This window comes from Rhinopithecus bieti, unplaced genomic scaffold (assembly GCF_001698545.2).
Source record: "Rhinopithecus bieti isolate Rb0 unplaced genomic scaffold, ASM169854v2 scaffold_34281, whole genome shotgun sequence".
Lineage (NCBI taxonomy): Eukaryota > Metazoa > Chordata > Mammalia > Primates > Cercopithecidae > Rhinopithecus > Rhinopithecus bieti.
Window position 1 is genome coordinate 1,109,658 of NW_016814762.1, and position 13,556 is coordinate 1,123,213.

Genomic DNA, 13,556 nt, shown 5'->3' on the forward strand with positions numbered 1-13,556 from the left:
TCCCTCCCTCCCTCCCTTCCTTCCTTCCTTCTTTCCTTATTTTTTTTTTTAGACAGAGTCTTCCTCTTGTTGCCTAGGTTGGAGTGCAGTGGCACAATCTCGGCTCACTGCAACCTCTGCCTCCTGAGTTCAAGCAATTCTCCTGCCTCAGCCTCCCGAGTAACTGGGACTACAGGCATGCACCACCACGCCCGGCTAATTTTGTATTTTTAATACAGACGGGGTTGGCCATCTTGGCCAGGCCAGTCTCAAACTCCTGACCTCAGATGATCTGCCCCCCTCGGCCTCCCAAAGTGCAGGGATTACAGGCGTGAGCCACCGCGCCCGGCTGCTGCTTTTTTTTTTGTTTGAGACAGCGGAGTCTCACTGTCACCCAGGTAGGAGTGCAATAGTGTGATCTCAGCTCACTGCAACCTCTGCCTCCTGGGTCGAATGATTCTCCTTCCTCAGCTTCCTGAGTAGCTGGGATTACAGGCATCTGCCACCATGCCTGGCTAAATTTTTTTGTATTTTTAGTAGAGATGGCGTTTCACCATGTTGACCTAGCTGGTTTTGAACTCTTTAGCTCAGGCGATCCACCCGCCTTGGCCTCCCAAAGTGCTGGGATTACCGGTGTGAGCCACCGTGCCTGGCCTCCACTCTTCTTTTTCTTTGTCATATATAGAATCATGAACTTTACAGCAAGAAGGAACTTTAAAGATCAATTACTCCCCTTATTATACATTTAAGGCCTTGAAGGTTGAATGGTTTGACCAGGGTTACACAGAAAATTAAGTAGCAGAGCAGAGACTTAAATCCAGCTTTATTCATTTTCCATTTTTCCTATCATTCAGTCTCCATGGAAGAAGAAGATTCTACAATTTTTCATCTTGGAACAGTATTTCTTTTTTCTTTTGAGACAAGGTCTTGCACTGTTGCCCAAGCTGGAATGCAGTAGTGCAATTATTGCTCACTACAGTTGTGAACTCCTGGGCTCATGTGATCCTTTCACCTCAGCCTCCCAGGTAGCTAGGACTACAATGAGCGCATGCCACCACATCCGGCTATTTTTAAATTTTTTTTTTTATAGAGATGATATTTCGCCATGTTGCCCAGGCTACTCTCAAACTCCTGGCCTCAAGTGATCTTCCCACCTCGGCCTCCCAAAATGCTGAGGTTACAGGCGTGCGTGAGCCACCATGCCTGGCCTTGAGCCATATTTCTTTTCTTTTTTTTTTTTTTTGAGATGGAGTCTTGCTCTGTCACCCAGGCTGGAGTGCAGTGGCCGGATCTCAGCTCACTGCAAGCTCCGCCCCCCGGGTTTACGCCATTCTCCGGCCTCAGCCTCCTGAGTAGCTGGGACTACAGGTGCCCGCCACCTTGCCCGGCTCGTTTTTTGTATTTTTTTTAAGTAGAGATGAGGTTTCACCGTGTTAGCCAGGATGGTCTCGATATCCTGACCTCGTGATCCGCCCGTCTCGGCCTCCTAAAGTGCTGGGATTATAGGCTTGAGCCACCGCGCCCGGCCTGAGCCATATTTCATTTGTGCTTTTCTGGCAGAGAACTTGTTGCTTCCTTATTTGAAAGTAGCCTTTGCACCACTGCACTCCAGCCTGGGCGACAGAGCGAGACTCCATCTGAAAAAAAAAGAAGAAAGTAGCCTCAGCTGAGTGTCTTCTCCAGTAATAACCAGTGTAATGCTTGCTATTCTAGGAGCCATGTCTGACCAGGATGTTTGGAAGATCATATCCATGCCGGAGGCTCTTGTGAGGAGATGAGTTGGTAAAGCAGAGGCCGGGATGAAGATGCTGCCAGGAGTGGGCGTGTTTGGGACTGGCAGCTCCGCTCGAGTTCTGGTCCCGCTGCTGAGGGCAGAAGGGTTCACTGTTGAGGCCCTGTGGGGGAAGACTGAGGAGGAGGCGAAGCAGCTTGCTGAGGAGATGAACATCGCCTTCTATACCAGCCGGACTGATGACATCTTGCTGCATCAAGACGTGGATCTGGTGTGCATCAGCATCCCCCCTCCACTCACCCGGCAGATATCCGTGAAGGCTCTAGGTACGCCCAACAGGCCACGTCAGGGGCAGATCGTGTCTCCCTCTGGGCAGTCCTCTGAGGGTCACACCCCTCCTCTGAGCTCTCCTTCCTAGGCTCGCATCTGCAGAGAGGAGAACTCTGGGACATCACTTGTCCCTGAAGCAGTGCTTGGGGAGGGCATATTGGGAGTTCTTATAACTATAGGAGAAAAAAGACATAGTCTAACCTACCTCCCATCTATGAATCCCTGAACAGAAATTAAGGAAGTATTCTAAGAGACAGCCATCAAGGGGCTGGAGATGGTTGCCTCTCAGGCAACATAAACTTTGAGGTTTATGTGAAGTTAGAGGTCCGAGCCCTGGGTGCCAGGGAATTGGTTGTGACTGGTGTGTTTGTTCTCCCATTTCTGGGGCACACAGCACCACAGGAAGGAGAGGCTGTGTAGCAAGGCTACCATTTCCCATGTTTTGTCAGTGTTTGACTATGGTGAGCACACACCCTTCCTGCCAAATTGCAGTTTTGTATTGCCAGAGGACAGGAAGGCTCTGACAGCATTGGCTTTCCTGACAAGATCGGTTGACAGCCTGCTCACATGACATCTCCATTCCCTTGGGAAGTTTTGGCTTGGTAACCTCCTGCCCCTGGCTGGGCGTGGCCTGCTGAGCTGTTCTCCTGCAGTTCCCATTGGTCTTCTCTTTGTAGTCAACTGGAGTCAACTTCTTCTCTTTATCTAATATAAATCAGAACCTAGTTTAGTAAGTAAACCAGTAAACATTCAGCCAGCAATTTTTATTTTATTTTAGTTTAGTTTAGTTTGAGACAGAGTTTCACCGTTGTTGCCCAGGCTGGAGTGCACTGGTGCAATCCCGATTCACTGCAGCCTTCGCCTCCCGGGTTCAAGTGATTCTCCTGCCTCAGCCTCCCGAGTAGCTGGGATTACAGGCACCTGCCACCATGCTCAGCTAATTTTTGTATTTTTAGTAGAGACAGGGTTTCACTTTGTGAGCTGGGATGATCTCGAACTCCTGACCTCAGGTGATCCATCCGCCTTGGCCTCTCAAAGTGCTGGGATTACAGGTGTGAGCCATCGTGCCCAGCATTTTTTTTTTCTTTTGAGACGGAGTCTCGCTCTGTCACCCAGGCTGGAGTATAGTGGCGCAATCTCCGCTCACTGCAAGCTCCGCCTCCCGGGTTCACACCATTCTCCTGCCTCAGCCTCCTGAGTAGCTGGGACTACAGGTGCTGCCACCATGCCCGGCTAAATTTTCTGTATCTTTAGTAGAGACGGGGTTTCACTGTGTGAGCTGGAATGGTCTCGATCTCCTGACCTCATGATCCATCCGCCTTAGCCTCCCAGAGTGCTGGGATTACAGGCGTGAGCCACCACGCCTGGCCTACATTTTATTATTATTATTATTATTTTTTTTTTTTTTAGATGGAGTCTCGCTCTGTTGCCCAGGCTGGAGTATACAAAAAAATTAGCCGGTCATGGTGGTGCATGCCTGTAGTCCCAGCTACTCGGGAGGCTGAGGCAAGAGAATGGCGGGAGCCTGGGAGGCGGAGCTTGCAGTGAGCCGAGATTGCGGATTGCATCATTGCACTCCAGCCTGGGTGACAGAGCCAGACTCCGTCTCAAAAAAAAAAAAAAAAAAAAAAATCAGCTGGGTGTGCTGTCACGCACCTATGGTCCTTGCTACTTGGAAAGCTGAGAGGAAGGCTCTGCTTGAGGCCAGACCAAGACTGCAGTGAACCAGAATCACTGCACTCCAGCCTAAGTGACAAAGCAAGACCCTGTCTTCTAAAAAGAGGAAGAAGAAACTAAATCAGATTTTCAAAATACAGAACATAGAAATTATGTACCTGGGGCTGACGCAATGGCTCACGCCTGTAATCTCAGCACTTTGGGAGGCCAAGGTGAGTGCATCACCTGAGGTCAGGAGTTCAAGACTAGCCTGGCCAACATGGTGAAACCCCATCTCTACTAAAAATACAAAAAAATTATCTGGGCATGGTGGCAGGCGCCTGTAATCCCAGCTGCCTTGGGAGGCTGAGGCAGGAAAATGGCTTGAACCCGGGAGGCAGAGGTTGCAGTGAGCTGAGATCGTGCCATTGTACTCCAGCCTGGGCAACAAGAGCAAAGCTCTGTCTCAAAAAAAAAAAAAAGAAAAGAAAAGAAAAGAAATTATTTATCTGGAAAATGTAGTTTCTATGTGAGTCTTTTTATTTATTTATTTATTTATCTGGGACAAAGTCTCATTCTGTTGCCCACGCTGGAGCACAGTGGCTTGATCATAGCTAACTGCAGCCCCAATCTCCTGGACTCAAGGGATCCTCCTACCTCAGCCTCCCAAGTAGCTGGGACTACAGGTACATGCCACCATGCCTGGCTTAGTTTTTATTTTTTTAAAATAGATACTAGGTCTTGGCCGGGCGCGGTGGCTCACGCCTGTAATCCCAGCACTTTGGGAGGCCGAGACGGGCAGATCACAAGGTCAGGAGATCGAGACCTTGGTGAAACCCCGTCTCTACTAAAAAATACAAAAAATTAGCCGGGCGCGGTGGCGGGCGCCTGTAGTCCCAGCTACTCAGGAGGCTGAGGCAGGAGAATGGCATGAACCCGGGAGGCGGAGCTTGCAGTGAGCCACGATCGCGCCACTGCACTCCAGCCTGTGCGACAGAGCGAGACTCCGTCTCAAAAAATAAAATAAAATAAAATAAAATAGATACTAGGTCTTGCTATGTTGCCCAGGCTGATTTTGAACTCCTGAACTCAAGTGATCCTCCCACCTTGGCCTCCCAAAGTGCTGGGATTATAAGCGTGAACCACCATGCCCAGCCAAGTCTTAATATCCAAGTTGCAGTGGGCTTTTTTCCTCTGTATTTGTGACATTGGCTGAATCCCTCCCTTGGTGATGGTAATAAAATGTACTGTTGACAGAGCTGTACTGAGCCAGGTTCTTTACATATACTGCTTTGGTTGACTTAGTCCTCCTTTCTTCCCTGTAACTGGAAAATCCTGCTTTACAGTTAACAGTAGTAAACAAAAACCCAGAGAAGTTTAGAAATTTCCCAGGTCATCTAGCAATGAAGTGAGAGAGCCAAGATTTGAGCATAGGAATTTCTGGCTCCAAAGCTTGAGTCCAGCACCAATAATTGACTCTCCCTGGGCAGTCAGTTGTCTTGGGGCCCATCCATCACGTGGGACATCGGCCACTTCTTTTTTTTTTGAGACAGTTTAACTCTTGTTGTCCAGGCTGGCGTGCAATGGCGCAATCTCAACTCATCGCAACCTTCACCTTCCGGGTTCAAGTGATTTTCCTGCCTCAGCCTCCCGAGTAGCTGGAATTACAGGCATGTGCCACCACACTCGGCTAATTTTGTATTTTTAGTAGAGACAGGGTTTCTTCCTGTTGGTTAGGCTAGTCTCAAACTCCTGACCTCAGTTTATCTGCCCACCTCAGCCTCCCAAAGTGCCGCAGTTATAGGCGTGAGCCACCATGCCAAGCCGAGACATTGGCCATTTCTATAAAGTTTTCTTAGTTTTTTGTTGCAAGATTTATTGTCTGTAGTTACTATTGTTTCTGCTGCAAGCTGGCCCCACCTGAACCTGTGTGGAAAGAATCCATCTTGGTCCATCAGGGTAAGCTGCACCCTGCAGTGAGCCATCAGAAATAATCTGTGTCTTTACCATTGCCCCATCTGAAAACATTCAGAAAATGTTCAGGGGCCTGAGGGAAGATGAACACCATGGTTATTGAAGATGCACATACCTGGAGAAGGCACACTCTTGACTTGGTTACCCCAGGTCACAGGCATCCAGGCCTAAGGCTGCCCCTCCAACCAGGAAGTACTTGTGGAGTGCCAGAGTGGAGCCTGGATGGCCATGGAGGAGAAGCCCAGGTGCACACATTGCCCAAATGGGCTTCAACTAGAAGGGTAAGCACACGAATTAATCCAGACCAAGACTTGGTACTCCGTTTTCCACATTGCATATAGGCTCTGTGTAATGCTTTCAGTCTCGTTTCCTAACCCAGCCCTGCCTTCTCAGTCCTTCAGCATTTTGTGATCATTGCCTCTCCCCAGTCACCAAGTCCTTCTGCATAGCAGCTCCCATCTCTCATTCAGTGGCTAGAGCAGGATGAGCAGCTGAAAGACCACAGGAGACAAAGAGATCAAAAAGAAAATTTTGGAGTGGCTAGGCATGGCAGCTCCTGCCTTAATTCCAGCACTTTGGGAAGCCAAGGCAGGTGGATCACCTGAGGTCAGGAGTTGGAGACCAGCCTGGCCAACATGGTGAAACCCTGTCTCCACTAAAAATACAACAATTAGCTGGGTGTGGTGGTGGGTGCCTATAATCCCAGCTACTCAGGAGGCTGAAGCAGGAGAACTGCTTGAACCTGGGAGGCGGAAGTTGTAGTGATCCAAGATCAAGCCACTGCACTCCAGCTTGGGCAACAGAGTGAGACTCCATCTCAATTTAAGAAAAAAAAAAAAAAAGGAAAATTTTGGAGGAGTGCACAGATCATGTATCAAGACCTTATGGGTGGGGCCTTTGTAAGGACTTCGGCTTTTATTCCGAGAAGCAATTGGATGTTGGAGAGCTTTTTCATGGGTTTTTGCCAGGGTGTTTACCCTTCCTGGCTTACTATGACTTGTAAACTTCTGTATGTGTCTAGTCCATACTGCTTTTTGGGCTTTCTAAGTTTTCTTTTCTTTTTTTTTTTTTTTTTTTGAGACGGAGTCTGGCTCTGTCGCCCAGGCTGGAGTGCAGTGGCTGGATCTCAGCTCACTGCAAGCTCCACCTCCCGGGTTTACGCCATTCTCCTGCCTCAGCCTCTGGAGTAGCTGGGACTACAGGCGCCCGCCACCTCGCCCGGCTAGTTTTTTAATATTTTTTAGTAGAGACGGGGTTTCACCATGTTAGCCAGGATGGTCTCAATCTCCTGACCTCGTGATCCGCCCGTCTCGGCCTCCCAAAGTGCTGGGATTACAGGCTTGAGCCACCGCGCCCGGCTCTAAGTTTTCTATTTAAGGTATTAGCACAGGATTTCCTTTGACTTGAACCACACGAAGCTTGCAGGAACACTGCAGGTGTTAGTGTCTCATGGCTGCTCTTCCTCACGAGCTTTCATCTTGAAACATGGAGCAGCATTCATCCCTTCAGTTTCCAGCTGCTCATCCTCTAGCACTCTCTTCAGGGCTTTGTCCAACTTTGTTTAGCTCTGGGTGCGTGTTGACTGCAGCGTACCCAGAATGGGTGTGAGGGCAAAAAGGGTATTCTCACTTCCTTCCCGTCCTACCAGAGCCAACCATTTTGTAGCCTTGGGCCACTCTAACTTGTTGGGCCAGTGTTTTCAGAAAACAATCTGCAGGGACTCTTAGGGCCCTCTCTAGAGTTATGACTAAGAGTGGGAGTTATGACTAGCCCATCCCCTAGAAAATAGGTTAGATTCCCTTGCCCCAAGCTGATGACCTAATAAATGCATGACAGCATAGAGACACATCCATGAAGTGTGCCAACCTTTCTAGCCCTCCTATATTATTCAGGGTTCTCCAGAGAAACAGAACCAATAGGGTGTTTAAGAGAGAGATTTATTTGAAGAAATTTGGGGCCAGGCATGGCAGCTAACACCTGTAATCTCAGCACTTTGGGAGGCCAAGGCAGGAGGATCACTTGGGCCCAGGAGTTCTAGACCAGCTTATGCAACAGAGGGAGACCCCATCTCTACAAAAAAAATTTTAAATTAGCCAGATGTGGTGGTACACACCTGTGGTCCCAGTTACTCACAAGGCCAAAGTGGAGGATCGCTTGAGGCCAGGAGTTTGAGACTATCCTGGGCAACATAGCAAGACCCCACCTCTACAAAAAAGAAAACAAAAAAATTAGTTCATGCAGTTGTGAGGCAGACAGGTCCAGAATCCTCAGGGCAGGTGGACATGCTGGAGATTCCTCCTTGGAACTTTGAGATTTCCTGTTGTGTCCTATTGTTAGGTATTGGGAAGAATGTGGTTTGCGAGAAGGCAGCAACATCGGTGGATGCCTTCCGGATGGTGACGGCCTCACGCTACTACCCACAGCTCATGAGCCTGGTAGGGAACGTGCTGCGCTTCCTGCCTGCCTTCGTGCGCATGAAGCAGCTGATCTCGGAGCACTACGTAGGAGCAGTGATGATCTGCGATGCCCGCATCTACTCAGGCAGCCTGCTGAGCCCCAGCTATGGCTGGATCTGTGATGAGCTCATGGGCGGTGGGGGCCTGCACACCATGGGGACCTACATTGTGGACCTGCTGACCCACCTGACCGGCCGGAGAGCCGAGAAGGTGCACGGGCTGCTCAAGACATTTGTGAGGCAGAACGCTGCCATCCGTGGCATCCGGCATGTCACCAGCGATGACTTCTGTTTCTTCCAAATGCTCATGGGTGGGGGTGTGTGTAGCACAGTGACACTCAACTTCAACATGCCAGGCGCCTTTGTGCATGAAGTCATGGTGGTAGGCTCTGCAGGACGCCTCGTCGCCCGAGGAGCTGACCTCTATGGGCAGAAGAATTCTGCCACGCAAGAGGAGCTGCTGTTGAGGGACTCGCTGGCCGTGGGTGCAGGGCTGCCTGAACAGGGGCCCCAGGACGTCCCGCTGCTGTACCTGAAGGGCATGGTCTACATGGTGCAGGCCTTGCGCCAGTCCTTCCAGGGGCAGGGCGACCGCCGAACCTGGGACCGCACCCCTGTCTCCATGGCTGCCTCCTTCGAGGATGGGCTGTACATGCAGAGCGTGGTGGATGCCATCAAGAGGTCGAGCCGATCCGGGGAGTGGGAGGCTGTGGAGGTGCTGACGGAGGAGCCCGACACCAACCAGAACTTGTGTGAGGCACTTCAGCGGAACAACCTATGAACCTGCACCTGGGCTTCTTGCCACAGGGCAGAGGGACCAGGGAGGAGAACAGGAGCCAGATGTGACAGGGGCTTGGCCCTAGCAGAGATGGTGTCTTTCATTTAATGAGTCTGGGTGAAGCCAGAGGTGGCCCTGGGACTTCGCCCCCTCCAGCGACTCACCTGCTCCTCAGACTTGCAGGGTGGCAAATGTTCTTGTTGGCCAGGTTACCACGGTGTGCACAGGGCAGAGCTGCCGCTGGGCCTCCTCATGGCGATGCCAGTGAGTGGGACTCGGAAAGGCTCACCCTGGTGAGCCCCTCAGCCTGATCCGCAGTCCTAACGGTGAGAAAGCACAATAGGGCCAGCTCGGCTGAGGCCCGAGGAGAAATGATGAGAAGTTTCGTTTCCTTCTTGGGCTGGGACATCTCAGGAACAGTGAGGGCAACAAGCTGTCCCTCAGGGACCCTCACCTGCCCTCCCATGTGACCAGGCCCTTCCCAGGTGGGGACTGGGGCTTGCTTTATTAAGTGAGCTCTCAGGCTTTTGAAGTAGGACAGAGGGCCCTGATTTGGCAGAGAGGAGGCAAGGGAGGGCTTTAGAACATCTGAGAAATGTTAATAAATAATTGAGAAAATAGGACATGGCATGTGGTTTTTGTTTGGTAGGTTGGGTGTCTTTAATACTGAAAGGCTTGTTTCTTGCTGTAGGGGGTTTTTCTCTTTACTCATTGCTCCACAGCAGCTTGGAGCCAGCCGTGGGTCATCACCGTCAACTGTGCCACACGGGCTGCTGCCCGTGCCAGCCCTCGTCTCCTGCCTGTTCCCTCATAGCCAAATCCCAGGAGCCTCCGAAGAAAAGATTTCCTCAGAGAACAGGAGTCAGGACTTCCTAATGGGCTGCTGCTGCGCCTGCCGTCTCAGCAGATATCGGGAGAATTTGGGACCTCACTGGGCTGGAGGTCAGGAGGGGTTCTGTTCTTAATGTCACGGTGTTGGCTGCCAGAGTGCCCTTGAGGTGGCGGGGGGGAGTGGTTTCAGGGAGGTGGCACAGGGTGAGAAGTAGGAGGAAGAGCTCCAGGCATGCCCCGTGGAGCAGCTGTGGCTGGACCTGAGGGCCAGTCACCCACTGTGCTCTTGACTGTGCTCTGCTCAGGGCCAGTCTTCTACCCACCTCCAGAAGCTGGGGTGGGGAGTGGTGTTGAGAAAGGACACGCCCTCCCCATTGCTTCTTTGACCAGCCTGCCAGGCTCGTTCAGCCTGGACCGAGTTCTGTTCCCTTCTCTAACCTTCCGCCCACTTCCCTGCCCTGGGCTCCTTGCCAGAAAAGCCCAGGGAGGGCTTCCTTTTCCTCTTGGCACCTCTTCTAGAAGTCACCAGGCTTATTTTCCTGTTGTGTACTGGATTCAGATATCCTTGTGAGAGGGAATAACAAGGGATAGGGTTGGAGTGTGCCTACTGCATGCTGACCCTCAGGGCAAACATGTATGTTATTATTTCACTTAATCTCCAAACCACTCTCTGATGGTAAATATTCCCATCATTCAGATCATAAAATGGAGGCACAGAGGGCAACGCTACTTGCCTCCTGTAGGTTGTCCATGATGGAGCTGGGAGCCTGGTCAGGACCATCTAACCACAGAGCCTGACCTTGAACCACACTTCCTCCCAGCACTTGGGACTCTTCACACCCAAGGGCCCAGCATTGCCTCTGCTTGCTGCAGGAGGCTCGGCCTGGCCTGAACTAGGAAGTGAAGTGCAGACAGCACCCACCACCAGGCAGGACACTGAAGGTTAAAGGGGAGGCTGCCCCCTTGTCCCTGGGACAGTTAGCTCAGCTCAGTCCTCCCATGTTGTTGCTAGGGTGTTGAGGTCGCTCTGAAATGTGGGAATTGACCAGGAAAGCACAAGCCCGACTTAGATGCTCCCACATAAGAAAGGGCCATGTGGCCATCCAGAATGGCACTTGGGTTCCCAGAATGTGCTGGGGCTTAGTGCAGAGCTACTTCAATGAGGATCCCGTTTCCTCTATGGGAATCCCCAGAGCCTAGATTCATGGCCAGAGGGGTATATGGCCTCTTCCCTTAGATGTCTTTACCATCGAGTATCTCCTGGGTATCAGAGCTGGTCAGTCCCACACTGGGGATGGGGAAGATAGATGTGCTCAGATGCCTGTGGCCAAGGGAGCCCACAGGATTCTGGTCTCCACGCGTGACTGAACCCACACTGGTTCCAGACTTGTCCAGCAGCGCCCCCTCCTGGAAGAAGACAGCATCTCCCAGGACCTTTTTCCAAATCTCAGGGTGTTACTAGCTAGCTCTTTCTCAGGTCAAAATAAAGTTTTCCAGGACAGTAAAATGCAGTTAGCTTTGCTCATCAGATACAGCAACCAGAAGAGAACTTCCAAAATACCTGTTGCGTATTCTTCAACCTCCAGCCAAATCCAGGACTGTTTTCACCAAATCCAGAACTGTTTTCACCCAGACGGTGGCAGCCGCTTCCTTTCCTGTTCTGCCCGTCACCCTGCCGGCCAAGCAGCCTCTCCTGAACGTCATGCCAAGATCCTTCCCTGTCCACACCCCTCCTCCTCACCCCCGGACTTGCCCAACCTGGTTTCCATATGGCCATGCCGTCCACTCCAGCCACACTAAGCAGCCCTCCTGCGGAGGTGGCAGCTTCCATACTAGCAGGGCTTTGTCCCTGGCACGTCCTCTGCCTGGAAGGCACCACCTCTCAGGAGTCAGCTGGAGGACTGCCTGGTCACCACTTCTGCCCTCGGCAAAGTAGCCACTCCCCAACCTGTGGTCCCACAGCCTTGGTCCTCAGTTGCACTGAGGTTGTATCTCCCTCCCTCCCTCCCTCTTTCTTTTTTCTTTCTCTCTCTCTCTCTCTTTCTTTTTCTTTTCTTTCTTTCTCTCTCTCTCTCCCCCTTCCTTCCTTCCTTTATTCCCTCCCTCCCTCCATTCCTCCTTCCCTCTCTCCCTCCCCTCCCCTCCCCTTCCCTTCCCTCCTTTCTTTTCTTGACAGTCTCACTCTGTCACCCAGGCCGGAGTGCAGTGGCGTCACCTTGGCTCACAGCCACCTCCACCTCCCGGGTTCAAGCGATTCTCCTGCCTCAGCCTCCCAAGTAGCTGGGACTGCAGGTGCCCGCCACCACACCTGGCTAATTTGGGGGTGGGGGTTTGTTTGCTTTTGAGACGGAGTTTCGCTCTTGTTGCCTAGGCTGGAGTGGAGTGGTGCGATCTCGGCTCACTGCAACCTCCACCCCCCTGGTTCAAGCAATTCTCCTGCCTCAGCCTCCCGAGTAGCTGGAATTACAGGCGCACACCACCATGTCCGGCTAATTTTTTTGTATTTTTAGTAGAGACAGGGTTTCACCATGTTGGCCAGGCTGGCTGGTTTCGAACTCCTGACCTCGTGATCCACCCGCCTTGGCCTCCCAAAGTACTGGGATTACACGCGTGAGCCACCGCCCCCAGCCTAATTTTTGTATTTTTAGTAGAGACGGGGTTTCCCACGTTGTCCAGGCTGGTCTTGAACTTCTGGCCTAAGTGATCTGCCCCCCTCAGCCTCCCAAGGTGCTAGGATTACAGGCATGAACCACTGCACCTGGCCACTTGTTTTGAATATATAATTTCAACTTTTATTTTACATTCAGGGGGTACATGTGCAAGTTTGTTACATGTGTATACTGTGTGATGCTGAGGTTTGGGGGACGATTGATCTCATCACCCAGGTAGTGAACACAGTACTCAGTAGTTTTTTTCAACACTCACCCCACCCCCTTTCTGCCCCCTCGTAGTCTTGTGTTTGTGTTTCCCATCTTTGTGTCCATGTGTACCCAATGTGTAGCTCCCACTTGTGAGAACATGTTCCATTTGGTTTCCTGTTCCTGTGTTAATTTGCTTAGGATAGTGGTCTCAGCCATTTCCATGTTGCTGCAACGGACACGATTTCATTCTTTTTTATGGCTGCATCATTTTTACTTCTTGAGACAGGGAAAAATGTTGCCCAGGCTGGTCTTGAACTCCCGGGCTCAAACGATTCTCCTGCCTCAGCCTCCCAAATATCCGGGACTACAGACACAGACCACCACGCCCAGCTACGCATGTCTCCCTAAATCATGTAGCATTGCCCCTTTACAGCGAGCTTCTAGGAGTAGTAGGGACTTGATCCTTTCTGCAGTTCCTACCACCCACCCTGCTTAGACAAGTCCATTGGGTAATAGGCCTCAGGAATTGCAGACTAGTTCTCCCACGATTTCTAATTCCTGCCTTGCCTGTGAGAAGACAGGACCACCTCTTCCTTATCAGTGCTGGCCTTGCTTACACTTCCAGCCCTGGAGGCTGCACAAAGATAGGGAGGCCTTCTGGGGTCAGGCCTTAGCCAGAGAGTCCCCAGGTTGGCAGATCCTGTACAACTGAGGACAGGGATTCCTAGATCCCAGGGTGTAGTCTCCTGCAAGGCCACTTCTCTCCAGGCCTCTGCCTTCCCAACCATAAAGCGAGGAGGTTAAGCTCCATTATCTTGGCTGGGTGTGTTGGCTCTTGCCTGTAATCCTAGCACTTTGGGAGGCCAAGGAGGGAGGATTGCTTGGGGTCCAGAGTTTGAGACCAACCTGAGGAACACAGACCCTATCTCCACAAAAAAATTGACCGGGCACAGTGGCTCA

At 51.3% G+C, this 13,556-nt stretch overlaps 1 protein-coding gene across 1 annotated transcript in view; it reads left to right on the forward strand.

Moving 5' to 3' along the window:
- Positions 1-9,527, forward strand: part of GFOD2 (Gfo/Idh/MocA-like oxidoreductase domain containing 2) — a 53,061-nt gene extending 43,534 nt beyond the window's left edge. Inside the window, exons 2-3 of the mRNA XM_017852259.1 lie at positions 1,693-2,037; positions 8,009-9,527. Of these exons, the coding sequence (XP_017707748.1) occupies positions 1,779-2,037; positions 8,009-8,907 (1,158 nt within the window). The 5' untranslated portion in view covers positions 1,693-1,778 and the 3' untranslated portion in view covers positions 8,908-9,527. The remainder of the gene's footprint in view (positions 1-1,692; positions 2,038-8,008) is intronic.
- Positions 9,528-13,556: the final 4,029 nt, after the last annotated feature.